At 48.5% G+C, this 13,651-nt stretch overlaps 1 protein-coding gene across 2 annotated transcripts; it reads left to right on the forward strand.

The window, feature by feature from the left end:
• Positions 1-12: 12 nt before the first annotated feature.
• On the forward strand, positions 13-10,709 carry UTP4 (UTP4 small subunit processome component). Of its 2 annotated transcripts, none has more exons than XM_042480650.1 (16): positions 13-217; positions 680-871; positions 1,806-1,890; positions 2,073-2,162; positions 3,120-3,331; positions 4,128-4,299; positions 4,622-4,713; positions 5,198-5,294; positions 5,485-5,549; positions 5,976-6,170; positions 6,856-7,015; positions 7,499-7,605; positions 8,285-8,380; positions 9,066-9,251; positions 9,437-9,547; positions 10,178-10,709. In XM_042480650.1, the coding sequence occupies exons 1-16, from the start codon at positions 56-58 to the stop codon at positions 10,292-10,294; spliced, it is 2,139 nt and encodes a 712-aa protein (XP_042336584.1). In that variant the 5' UTR covers positions 13-55; the 3' UTR covers positions 10,295-10,709. The 2 variants fall into 2 exon arrangements, with proteins under 2 accessions (XP_042336584.1, XP_042336585.1); XM_042480651.1 differs by having other exon boundaries at positions 14-217; positions 5,976-6,098.
• Positions 10,710-13,651: the final 2,942 nt, after the last annotated feature.

Raw genomic sequence — 13,651 nt, forward strand, 5'->3', positions numbered from 1 at the left:
CGCCCCTTCCGGCCTGGCGCTTCCGCTTCCGGGTTGTGCGCGTGTTCCGACCGCGATGGCCGTGGAGCTGGTGGTGCACCGCGCGAGGCTCTTCGGCTTCGTTCCCTCCGGAGTCCGGGCCCTGGCCGCCTCGCCTTCCGCGGGGCTGCTGGCCTCCTCCCGCCTCGACGGCGCCCTCGAGCTCTTCGCCCTCCGAAGCAACGCCTTCCGCCACAAGGTCAGGCCCCGAGGGAGCCCTTGGGGAAGCCTGGCCCATAGCGAGCAGACCCTCTGGGCCAGGGCTGCCATCTGCAAGGGAGGCCAGCCGGGAAGGAGGAGGGAGCGAGGAGCAGGAATGGCAGGGGGAGCATCCCTGGCCCCAGGAGTTTGGGTTGGGGGCTCCAAGGGGAAAAGAAGGGGAGGCAGTGGAGTGGAGTGGGAGAAAAGGGCCATCCTTTCCAAGCAGGACCCCCACCTGGCAGGGCAGGTAGGCAGGAAGACGTCTCTCTCCATCCCTGGCCCCAGAAAGCGAGCTCAGGGGGGTGAAAATCAAAAGACGGGGGTCCTGCGCCCGCCCTGCAGAGGAGGCCAGTAGGGAGGAAGGCAGCCAGGACTGAGCTGCCAGGTAGGCCCCATAACACCAGCCCAGAAGGGTTGGGGTGGCTCTCCTCCTCCTCCTTACCTGTGGTTTTCTTTCCAGGTCATCCCAGGCCACGAGACGAGGGTCCCAGAAGCCATTTGCTTTGCGGCAGGAGACAGGCTCTTTGGTGCCAGCCTCAACGGGGACGTTTTTGAGTACGACTTGGAGAAGCTATGTGTGAAATACTCCCTGGATGCCTTTGGGGGCCCCATCTGGAGCATGGCGGCGGATCCCACCGGGACCCAGTTGGCGGTAAGGCCTCCTAAAGCCAGGCTGGACAGCTGACCATCAGGGACACTTCAGGTGTGGGTTCCCACGCTGGTCATGGGTTGGACTAGGTGGCCCTCAGGGGCCCCTGCCTTCACAAAGGGCCAGCTGAATATAGCAAGGGCTTGAGAAAGATTTTGGCAAGTGACTAAACAGTGTTATTCCGCATGGCCTTTGGAACTGGAAACCATAAGAGTAAGTTTTAAGGCGCAAGGTGAAGCGCAACGTGGATTAAAACACATAAAAACATTTAAACACATAAACACGGGGCCCATTAAAATCATCCGAACTTGACATTAAAACTATACCAGTTTAGAAATGGCATTTTAAAACGTTTTTGCCTGTTGTGCCTTCCCTCGGGGCCCTGATGGGTCAGGAGCTGATTTATAAATACCTTAAATGGTGCTTCCTCACCTTTTCCGTCTCGAGGAGATGTTTGGTTCATGCTCACATGTGTTAAAAAAGAAATCTCGCCTTTGAAGAGGAAGAAGTCTACCTTCTAATTTTTGAACCACAGAGAATACTGCGAATGAACAAACAACATTTTTAAAAAGTAGACTTTTAGCTCACTGCATAAAATGCAAATCTAAATTGAGTAGCAAGGTGTTTTGGACTTCATCTCCCAGAATCCCAGACGTTTGGTCAAGACAGCTGAAGTTCCTGGGAGCTGAAGTCCAAAACACCCAGAGGACCAGAGTTTGGGAATCACTGAGTTAGATTATCATTTATTCAGAAGAAAAATGAGCAATAACTTGTGACTTGAGGAGCCAAGCCACTCTTTGTGGCACCCCTTGAAACGCCACTTTGCACCCCAAGTTGGGAACCCCTGCTTTAAATGGCTAAACCTAGAGAAACTAGTCCTCAGCGTCCTGTCTCCCTTTTCAGAGGAGGCTGCTGACTGTGTCCCCTGTTTGTGCAGGTCGGCTGCGATGACGGCTCCATCAAGCTCTTTGCGGTTTTGTCTGACCGAATCCAGTTTGAGCGGCATTTGGACCGGCAGAAAGGTGAATCATATGTGGGGTGGCCACTGTGCCATGGGGCAAGGCTTGAGGTGGATGGTCCTTATGCATCTCTGTGTACCTGAAAGAGAAGTTACCTGGCAGGGAAGTAGTGGGGAGAGAGGAGGTTTCCTTGGTCAGCCTCCCTCCTGAGACCCTCACTTTGTGCCCCTTCTTTTGCCGTGCAGGACGCATCTTGTCCCTTTCCTGGCATCCCTCTGGCACCAAGATTGCGGCTGGCTCACTTGACCTCATCCTTGTCTTCGATATAAAATCGGGTGAGTTCTGGAGTTGGGCACCCTTGGCACAGCCCCTCAAACCCCATGCCATGGAAGAGGAGCAATGCAATAGGTCCTGGTGCCTTGGGGTGGGGGGCTTAATTCATTTTTGGTGGACCTCAGCTTTCAGCCTCAGAGGGAGCGATCAGGCAGACCCAGCAACATCAGGGACTGCCTGAAGGACAAGACTTCTCCCTCCTTTAACTGTCACATTGTATTTTGTATTGTATTGCAATTTTTTACTGTACACCGCTATGATCATTGCAGAATAGCGGTCTATAAATAAAATGTATTATTATTATTATTATTATTATTATTATTATTATTATTATTATTATTATTATTATTTCACATCTTTTCCCAGCCTCAAAGTATCGACCTGATGCAAAAAGTATCTTACAAAGTCACTAACGCAAACCAACCTCTTCTGTGTCACTGGAAGGTTGTTAACATTTGGCTGTCAGGCTGGGAAGGACTCTAAAGCCCATCCACCTTGTGACCAGGGCCACTCTCGCTACATGACCGTCCTGCAGTTTCCATCCAAGAGTACAGAAAGCAGAATGTTAAAAAGTTTTTTAGATTTTAAAAACGCATCCAGTGGGTTTCATGGCTGAGCTGGGAATCAAACCCTGGTTGTTATCAATTTTTGGCAACCGTAAAGTGAACCTGTCAAGGGGTTTTCTTGGCAAGATTTGTTCAGAGCCTTCCACTGAGGCTGAGAGAGTGTGATGTGCCCAAATGTTTCATAGCCAAGCTGGAAATCTAATCCTGGTCTCCACAGTCCAACACTTAAACCACTATGCCACGCTTGCTCCTAATATATACAAAACATATATGAATTTCATGTTTCGACTTGGGTCCCATCTCCAAGATATTTCATGACATATAAGCAAATATGCCAAAAATCTGAACGGTGACTTGACTATCTCTCTTATGTCTTTGATGTCTTTTTTTCAGGCCGTGCCATCCAGCAGATCCATGTGGACCGGCGCCTGCAAGAATCACATGCCCAGAAGTGCGTGGTGTGGGGAGTGGCCTTCCTTTCGGATGGCACCATCGTCAGTGCGGACTCGGCGGGCAAGGTCCAGTTCTGGGACTCTGAGATGGGGACTCTGTTCTCCAAGCACCCGGTCAGCAAGTCGGCTGCCCTTTGCGTGGCACTGTCTGAGGTAGGTGGCATTTGTGTACACTGGCTCCAGAAAACACAGATTTGGATTAAGAGGGTGGAGAGTGGGGCTCTTTAGGGAATATAATAAGCCTAAGCATTCCAACACATTGTGCAAAATCGTGTTGCCAGACGTGGAGTGCAAACAAGAGCCAGAAATGTGAAGTCAAAGGTTTTCATGGCCGGCATCCATATTTTTTTGTAGGTTTTTCAGGATATATGGCCATATATCCCAGCGTCTGTGGCTGCATCTTCAGAGAAATCTGAAAGAAACACCAGGCATAAACTCTACTAGAACATGGCCACACAGCCCGAAAAATCTACAAAAAACTAGAAATCCAAAAATTTCTGATCCAGCCCAGGCTTTTCTGTACCCAAGTAATGCCCTGTAGACTAAATATGGGCAACTGTGGGAAGCCAGGGGATATATTGGAGGGCTGCATCACACACACACACACACCCCTGCGTATTGATGTTTGCCTTCAAGTTGTCTCTGACTTATGGCAACACTAAGTTGATCCTATTCTGGCGTTTTCTTGGCAAGGTTTGTCCAGAGGAGGTTTGCCATTGCCCTAATTAATAGTCACAAGTTGAATCTTCCTTAGACCCCTACTCCTTTATGCTGGGTTAAACAGTGCTGAAGAAAGTTACTTTTCTGGATCAGTCCTCCTAGAATTATCCAGCCAACACGAATAACTCTGAGAGCTGTAGTCCGGAAAAATAGCTGAGGTCACAGCTTTGGTCTGCTTTGGTGAGGCTGCCCTCCTGGCAAACTCTCAGTTGACCCACTTCTCTCGCAGACAGAAGACAGCCTGGTGGTGGGCACTTCAGATGGCTCTGTGTACCAGTTCCAGCTGCTCCCAGTTAGGCTGGATAACGGCGAAAACCAGTGGGTGCGGACGAGACGTTACCAGATCCACACCCACGACGTGCGGGCAGTGGCACACACCGCAACAGCCTTCTTCTCTGGAGGTACAGTGTCAACCAAACCACTTTGAGGAACAGTGGGAGTTCCTGGCCCAGGGGTAGAGCACAGGCATTGCATACAAGAGGCCACAGGTTTAATGCCTAGCTTCTTCTATAAAAAGTGTCTGGTAGCATTTGATAAGAAAAGCCATTTTATGCCTGGGACCCAAAGAATTGCGCCAAGCCCAGTGGGAAGCCATCGGGGCCCAATGGAAAGAGTCAGGCTTGACATGGAGGTGGTGAGGTCTTGGTGCCTTCAGCGGGTGCTGTGGGCAGTTGCGATTCAGCTTGGTTCAGTCACACCCAGTGGCCATCTCTTCCTTTATAGGGCTAGATGGACAAATTGTGATCCGGCCGCTGGTGGAGAAGGTGGAATTCAAGACCTATGAAGCAGCCCTTCGGAAGATCACCTTTCCTCATGTGAGTATTTGCTACTAGCCAGCCATGTGTCTGTTCTTCTGCGTTCCCCCCCCCCCCCCCCCGTACCTAAATTAGGTTGCAGCCTTTCAGAAACTCATGAGTAACCAATGGTGCAGCCTTAGCCCCACTTCTTGTTGTGTCTCATCAAGTCATTTCTGATTTATATCATGGGGTTTTCTTGGCAAGATTTGTTTGCCATTGTCTTTCCCTGAGCCTGAGAGTACCGTGTCCTGCTCAGCGGTGACCAAATCAGCATCAAGAGAGTAAGAAGATGCTTCCTGGATGTGGGTTGTCTTAGGCAAGGATCAGGAACCTCTTTGTGCCTCAAAACCCAAGTCAGTATACATACATACATACATACATACATCGAACCCTGGTCTCCAGAGTCATAATCCAACACTCAAACCGCTACACCAGACTGGCTGTCTCTGGGTAAACCCCCTTTACCCTGGGAAAAATGCCTACAATTGCCCTCTTCTTCCAGCAATGCTTGGTTTCTTGTGCCCGGAAGGCCCGTCTCCTCTTGTTCCAGTACCCTCAACACCTGGAGCTTTGGAGACTTGGAGCTACCAATGCGACAGGTAAGAATAGGCATGGCTGGCACACTTGGAGGAGGTGGTGAGTTATCTGTCTTTGCATCACCCAGCTGCCCCCACAGTTCTGCACCAGCCACAGGGGAGAAGAACTGGGTCCTTTCCTCTCATTTCAAACATCACAACCTGCCCCACTACTATGGCTGCTACAGACAGGCCCTCTTCTTTCTCGTTGTAGGAAAGGCAGGGGAAATCCTACCTTTGTCTCACCCTCCGGAGCACCTACTACAGCTCAAGGCCAAGGTAAAGCAAAACCAAAAAGAGGAGAAGGAATTTTGGTTCCTCATCCTTCAGGGAGGTCTCTACAAATGGCAGAGGTGATGACTTCCAGGAGTGAAGCTTTGAATATTGGGTCTTCTTGCTTGTCCAGAGGCCAGGCTAGACAACGATGGCTCAATAAAGGCCGGCTAGTTTGGTGTAACGCCAGGGTTTTAAGCTTTTAATAGAGCTTTGCGACTTCAGCTCCCAGAAACCCCCAGTCAGTATAGTCAAGGGTTCTGGAAGCTGAAGTCCAAGGTGATACTGGGGACCAGCAGCTGAGAATTACTGGTTGAGGAGTCAGCCCAAACTGAGGCATGTTTGGAGCACCAGGGAATCTCCAGGGAGGTCCACTAGTGCTTGGCTGACTTCCCCAGCTCAGCTTCTTGCTTCCTTTGGTTTTTCATCCAGGGTCCTGATCACATCGGCAGCAGCTGCGTCTCTCCCTGTGGCACCTGGATTGCCTACTCCACTGCGTCCAAGTTCTGTCTGCACCGTGTCCTGCTCAGCGGTGACCAAATCAGCATCAAGAGAGTAAGAAGACGCTTCCTGGGTGTGGGTTGTCTTAGGCAAGGATCAGGAACCTCTTTGTGCCTCAAAACCCAAGTCAGTGTACATACATACATACATACATATCATTGATGGGCCTCTCTTATTAATTTTACTCTGTTATTTTATTTGTGGTTTTTGTGCCTTGATCTTTTTATATTGTTTTTGTATTTACTGATTGGATCTATTTTATATTTGTGAGGGCTTTTAGCTTTTAAGAATAAACTTCTGTATGTATGTATACAAGTCAGTTTCTTATGGGTTGCATGGCAAAGTGGGGGGACCAAAATTGTTGTTGTGTGCCTTCAAGTCATTTCTAACTTATGGCAGACCCTATCATGGAGTTTTCGTGGCAAGATTTGGTCAGAGGAGATTTGTCGTTGCCTTTCTTTGAGGCTGAGAGAGCATGATTTGCCCATGGTTACCCAGTGGGTTTTTCATGGCTGAGCCAGGAATCGAACCCTGGTCTCCAGAGTCATAGTCCAACGCTCAAACATCACACCAAAATTACCAAAGACCCTTTTAACAGGGGAGAAGATAAGGCTTTATTTGGTTCCCTCCAAGGGTTAGCCTGAGGGCCTGGTGTCCCCCCAAATCTTGGACTAGGAGATGTTCAGAAGATGCCAGACAAGGTGGAAACATATTCTATGGCCTCATTTGAGTCTCCCTTGTCAGAAAGGAAGGAGATTGGGAAGAGGATTTAATGCTGGCTGCCATGTTGGTCATGCTTTCTTTCCCAAAGGTTCCTGACACGCCAAAGCTGCTTCGCTCTGCTCACCATCTCCTCTTCTCTGCGGATTCCACCAGGCTCTTTGTGGCGTCAAACCGGGGCTGCGTTCACATCCTTAAGCTCTTGAAGGCAGGGACTTGCAAGTTCCTACACACCCTCCGTCCAAACTCAGGTAAACACCAGTCTGAAAGGGGCTGGAGCTGGATGATGATGATGATGATGATGATGATGATGATTATTATTATTGTCATCACCACTATCACCATCATTTATATTCCCTAAACCTAAGACTCACAGCAACTTAGAAATTAAAACAAATTTGATACAGCTAAATCATACTGATGGTCAGCATTAAAATAAGAATTAAACTGTAATTTAAAAAAAACAGTTCAAGCTGTGGATGGTTGAATGTGTGGATAAAAAATTCGTGGCTATGGAGGGCCAGCTGTAGTGAACAGCATTTCAAAGGCAAAACAATGCAGCCGTGTCTTTAAAAGCCCTCTGTTCTAAGAGTCTGTTGGAATAAACAGTCTTTCCCTGCTGATGGAAGGGCAGCAAGGAGAGGCCAAGCCAGCCATCCTTGCAGATGGGACTGGGATGGCATTGAGGCATCCTGAGATCCCTCCAATGGTTTCATTTGTCCTTATCTCTACAGAAACAGCGGAAGCCGTGTATCTGCTGAGTGCGAGTTCTGACGGCAAGTGGTTGGCTGCGGCCGACGGCAGTCGGGAAATCAACATCTACAGCTTGGAAAATGCCAAGGTGAGCCAAGCAGCGCCCATTAGCCGCATGAGGCCAAACATTGTTCTGCTTTGATGTTAAAAGATGTTCTAAGAGATGAACTGGTTTCATTGAGGGCCTCCGTGACTTATGGACATTTGAAAATACTGTGCTTTTTTCTTTCTTTTCCTTTTGCAATCATTATTATACACTTGAACCTCCACATTTGCGGCTTTGACCTTGGTGGATTTTGATTATTCACAGATATTATTAATTTGTTCTCTCCAGGAATATTTAGATCAACTCTATGGTTAATGTTACCCAAAAGTCACACTGGAGGACCTAGAGGTTCCCAGAGAGGACACTCCACTAGGCCTTTGTAGCTTCTCCAGCACAATTCTGTGGTCAATGTCTGGCAGATGTTGGCCACAGAGTTGCCCTGGAGGACCTAGAAATTCCTAGAGAGGTGTCCTCTCAGGTAAAAACATGGTGTCTTTATTATTTGTGGTTTTTCCACATTCATGGGGGTCCTGTTCCCCTAATCCCAGCACGTGTGTGTGTGTGTGTGTGTGTGTGTGTGTGTGTGTGTGTGTGTAAATAATGTGTTGCTTTATTGGCTGCTGTGTTTCACCTTTTTGTTGGGTTTAGTTTGAGAGGTTTAGATTGTATGGATAGTTGAGTTTGGCGGTAACTCCTTTCCTCCCTGCCTCCCTCTCCTTAGCTGCATTGCGCTGTGCCTGTCTACGACTGTCCGGCCTCGGCCTTGGCCATTCACCCAGTGACCAACAACCTGGTCATCGCCCATTCAGACCAGCAGGTAAGGGGAGGTCCGAGGGCTAGTTTTGTCCTCCACTGGATCTTGGTATGCTATGCCTACTTCCAGCCCTCACTCTGGTGGGAAAAAAGTCATCTCTGAAACGGCAAATCATGGTTCCAGAAGCCTTTTGGAGGAGATGCTGGCAAATTATATGACGACTTGATTTTATTTATATCCCACCTTTCATTCAATATGGCTTAGGTTGTAGGTGAAGACATGCTAAATCTAACAAAATACGTATAGTACACCATTAAGTACCATTAATACCATTAAGTATGGTACCATTAAGTACTACATCAATCAAATGTGATTTGGTCTTTAAATGTAATGTTTGTTGTGTGCCTTCCAGTCATTTTTAACTTATGGCATGCCTAAGGTGAACCTATCATGGGGTTTTGTTCAGAGGAGGTTTGTCATTGCCTTCCTCTGAGGCTGAGCGAGTGTGAGTTGCCAAAGTCATTCTGAGCAAAGATTTGAACCCTAGTCTCCCAGTGTCCTAGTCCAACACTCAAGCCACTACACAACCCCAAACCCCGCATCTACTTCAGGCCAGAATCTTTTTAGCATCGAGAAGTGAGGCTGCAAGGTGTGCTTTGCTCTGAGAAGAGTCTTGTAGCATAGCAGAGTCCTTGCTGTGCGTCCCAGCTCCATCCTTCCTCCGCTCACTGCATCCATTCTTCCCCAGCTGTTTGAGTTCAGCATCGCAGACCAAGAATACACTCCTTGGAGCCGGAAGGTGCAGCAGGTGGGGCTCCACAGGGACTGGCTGGAGCGGGACACCCCCATCACCCACATCGCCTTCAGCCCCAGGCACGCCTCCCACATCCTCCTTCATGACACCTACATGTTCTGCATCCTGGACAAGGCGCTGGTAAGTTAGTGGTCAACCTTGTATTTGTTATTTTTGTTGTCCTGTTGTATGTTTTTTTAATGGTTAACGGCTTTAGCTCATTTTTTAACTGACAGTTTAAATGCTTTTCAACTTATGTATTTTCTGAATTTTTAATTTAATTTTAATTTAAGAAGTTTTCTTCTTTTCCTGTCTCTTCTCTCCAGCCGCTGCCGAAGGACACCGCCATCTTGCACAACCAAGTCTTGCTGTCGCAGCTCCCCCAGGCCGCCCAACGCACTGCCAGCCATGCCTTCAAGATTTGCAAGAAGTACCAGGTTGGTCGATTGTGGAGCTTGTGCCAAGGCTGCCTTCTGCACCAGGAAAGAAATGGCTCCAGGACAAAACTGACTGCGAATGCAGTGTCCCTCATCTTGGGTTGCTTCCAGGAAGGGCTGCAGAAATCCAGAGGATGAAGCCTCAAGTGCTGAGGAAGAGGAATGGCAGCAAACCCAGTGTCTGGGCCAGAGCAGGGATTCAAGTACAGTAGGGCAGCTTGGTTTCATTTTCCCAGGGTGTCATACCGCCTAAGCAGTGTCTAAGTGGTTTACAACTATAAGCTAATTTGCCCCCAACAATCTGGGTACTCATTTTAGCAACCTCCTCGGAAGGATGCAAGCCTGAGTCAAGCTTGAGCCCTTTTGCTAGTGTTGAACTTGCAACCTTGTGGTTTTGAGTGAGTGGCTGCAGTACAGGCATTTAACCACTGCGCCACAAAGGGGAAGCTTGCAGGGTCAGGGCTTGATACTCAAGGCCTGCAGTTAGTCTGTGTTGTGTGTGTGTGTGTGTGAATGAGTGCATGCATGTGGGGAGGTCAGTGGGATGTGTGCCAGTTGAGCTTAAGGATTTCTGGCCTCTTCTAACGGCTTTCTTTCCCCCTTCTCTCTTCCTACCCTCCATCACCGCAGCCGCTGTTGTTTGTGGACTTGCTGGACGAGAACTCGCTGCTGGTGGTGGAGCGCTCCATCAGCGACCTCAAGGCCCAGCTGCCTCCTCCGGTCTATCAGAAGAAGTTTGGCACGTAGAGGGTTCCCTCCTGGCCCTGGCTGTTGCCACCGCCACTGCAACTCCATGTAAAAACCAGGAGCCCCGCAGAACTGCCGTTTCAGTGACTCCTGGAAGAAGAGCCACAGGTGGGTGCCAGGTCTCCTGCAGGTCGGAGCAGAGGAAAGGCAGCCCTGCTTGCGGGCATTGGGCCAGCTGGAATTGCCCTCCTTCTTTCTTTCCTTGACTTTAGCTCCCCTCCGCTCTGGCCTTATCAGAACCAGGCTGATTCTGACCTTGGCATCCAGGCTGCGCCAATGATTAACCTCTGTAAGACAGGCAGCAGGCCAAGAATCATTGGAAATCTTATTTTCTGGGAGGGAGAGGGAACATGGCAAGGCCTCTAATTGACTTTATACAGATCCAGTCCTTTCATAATAAATCGTAAGAAATACATTGCATCCGCCATGGTGCCTTTTCTTGCTCTGTCTCTGTTTCCCCCTCTTGTCTTGTCCAGGATTGTTATTTCGCAAGGTTTTTTCAGATGGGGATGCAAAATGAGAGCAGTTTTCATAAATAAGGCCATCCTGGTAGAAGCAAGAACTGGACAGGAGACATGCTGATTTGGGTGGTTTTGCCTCTTGGGCTCCATAATGCAAAGTGAGCAGGTAGTTATAGAAATTTTTTTACCTATGCTGGCTGGACATTCTGGCCATGTCCTCCATAGTCCTTGGCACTTCCTAAGAGTCGGCTCACAGCCGCTTCCAAACAGGTTCTTTGCCAAAGGCTGGGCTGGGCAAACGAGTTTCAGCCCCATCTGCCAGGAAGAATGAAAGCAAGAGGGAGGGAAGTTAGAGGGACTCTTGGATTCAGTTCTGCATTTTTCCAAAATCAAGGTTGGAAGGGTTAGCCATTTCAGGATCCCTAGAAGGTGAGAAAATGCATTTTGGGAAGGGGTTGAGATGAGAAGCACAGTGGAGGAGAGCCTGGTGCCTCTGTCCTTGTGCTGCAATTGAAATATGGGCTAAGGAAGTGGGTGAGTCCCAGGCATCATCTCCCTTCCAGCTGTGAACTTCTTTCTTCCTCCTGTTTTCCTTCCAGTTGTCTTTTTGGACAGTTTGGGAATCTCTTGCTTGGAGCCACAATACTCCTTTTGCTGTATTAGTTTTGGCACTGGATTACCAAGAAACATTTCTGTGGCCTGTTTTGAATAAAACAAAAACAAAAGCCCAAATGCACAGGATTGTTTGGTCCTGGCTGCAAGGACAGTCGCACACTTCAAAGCCAAGTACTTTAAAAATATCTCCTATGCAATTGCAAAGCTGGGGAAAGACCTTGTCAAAAGATGAAGGAACGATAACAAAACTGACTGGAATGGTTCCTATTGCTAATTTGCAAAATCCTTTCAGAGTGTGTTAAGACTGACCCTTCCAAATTGTCCATTTTGAGACAGGCCAAAATTCCTCCCATTTTACAGGAGGGGAGCTGAGCCTTTCGTTTTAAATGGAGACTGAGCCCAGGGAATGTTTAATTCTTGCTGGAACACATGTGTTGCAAGATTTTATATATGTACACACACACACACAGAGTACTTTGCTTAAAGTACTTTGGTCTTAGACCTCTGAGGAAAAGAGGGCCTCTCTTTGTAACGCCAGTGTGATGTAAGAGCAGGGTTCGAATTTTTACTCAGCCACGAAACCCAACTAGGAGACGTTGGGTGAGTCGCTCTTTCTCTCGGCCTCAATGGCAAACCTTCTGAAGAAACATGTTAGGAAAATGCCATGACATGTTCGCCTTAGGTCCCCATGAATCGGACATGCGTTGAAGGCAAACAACACCAAGGAACCTATTGCTATTCTATTCATGTTGTTCACCCCAGAGATCTAATTTTTTTTATCAGTGCACAGAAACCTATCTACTTTGTGAAGTCGAAGGCTTTCATGGCCGGCATCCATAGACTTTTGTGGGCTCTGTGGCCATGTGTTCTAGAAGCGTTTGTTTCTGACGTATCGCCAGCATCTGTGGCTGGCCGATCTACTTTGTTAAGTTTGCGATACATGTAATGCTTATTTCTTACTAATTTTCGGCACTGTATCATTTCTTGTTAATGTGAGAACCTCCTGGTTTAGCGGTTTGAGCGTTGGATTACGAATTGGAAGACCAAGGCAAGCCCCTTTGGAAGAAACGTGTCAGGAAAACCCCATGCGCCGTGAGGCAGGGATGACTTGAAGGCACGCAGCAACAGCCAGCATTGTTTTTAACTGTATTTGGTTTTGTGAGCTGCTGCCTTGGGTCCAGATTGGAGGAAAGGTGGGATCTTAATTACTATAAGGATTAAGAATGTATTTGCTTAACCCTCCAGACGAGACGGAAGATTGGGCTCTCCCTCTGAGGGACAGGCGGTCACCTTTCCAGCCGCTGAGGAGCAAAGGGTCAGTTTTCCCGTCCCTTTCAGGCGACGTCCTCAGAAGGCCGACTGATTACATAGCCTCTCAGGGTTAAAAATAGCCGTCCTCCGGCTGAGGATCAGCCGGACTCTGGGCCACCGGAGGCGAGGGGACCGCCGGCCCAGTTAATGCCTAAACGCTCAGGGCAGCCGCCGTCGGGAAAGAGCCGTCCTTCGCAACTCCTTGGAGCCCAGATTAACGGGTTTCTGCGCTCCAAATCCTCTTTGGACGCAGGGTCTTCGGTGGAAAGGGATTTTATGTGGGATATTCGGCTGGACAAAAGGCAGAAAGGGAGGAGATGCTGCAGCCCACCGTCAGCATTATAGGCAGGACTGCAAGCCCCATTGTTCTTTGCCAAGGCTGTTTGAGTGTTGTTACATGTTTTGGATTTAGCCCATGTTGTGTTTTCCAGTATGGCTTTCAGCACAGTGTGTAATCGGGTTGTGGGCCCAGAGCAAAGCAAAGCTCCACTCTGGGCCCCATGACAAACTACAATTCCCAAAATTCCATCGCCTTCAGCCAAGGCACTTAAAGCACCATCAAACTGGATTATATCTCCCATGCGGATAGATCCTAAGACTGGTTAAGGCAGCCATCAAGGAGATGGATGAGATTCTCAAGTGGATAGATGCCTAATTAAATATTAAGAGTCAGGGTCTATGTTCGATTATTGAGGCTGGTCCAGAAACTGGAGTTATTCTGGAGTTAACACAGCTAAGGCTGCATCTGTGCTGCAGAAATACTCTGGTTTGACACTGGCTTTAATTGCCATGACTCAGGGCTGTGGAATTCTGGGGTTTGTAGTTTTGTTGGACTCTCTGTTAAGAGAGCTCTAGTGCCACCACAAGCTACAAATCCCAGAACCCTATAGTATTGAGCCATGGCATTTAAAGCGCTGTCAAACCGGGATATTTCTGCAGTGTGGATGCAGACATAGGTAAGCGGGAAGCC

This window comes from Sceloporus undulatus, chromosome 8 (genome assembly GCF_019175285.1).
Source record: "Sceloporus undulatus isolate JIND9_A2432 ecotype Alabama chromosome 8, SceUnd_v1.1, whole genome shotgun sequence".
Lineage (NCBI taxonomy): Eukaryota > Metazoa > Chordata > Lepidosauria > Squamata > Phrynosomatidae > Sceloporus > Sceloporus undulatus.

Excerpts from the sequence above, each read along its gene's own strand:
- UTP4 (XM_042480650.1), top strand. The coding sequence starts at position 56 with ATGGCCGTGGAGCTGGTGGTGCACCGCGCGAGGCTCTTCGGCTTCGTT. Across the intron at positions 2,163-3,119 it reads TGTCTTCGATATAAAATCGG|GCCGTGCCATCCAGCAGATC; the intron begins GTGAGTTCTGGA and ends TCTTTTTTTCAG. Across the intron at positions 4,300-4,621 it reads AACAGCCTTCTTCTCTGGAG|GGCTAGATGGACAAATTGTG; the intron begins GTACAGTGTCAA and ends CTTCCTTTATAG.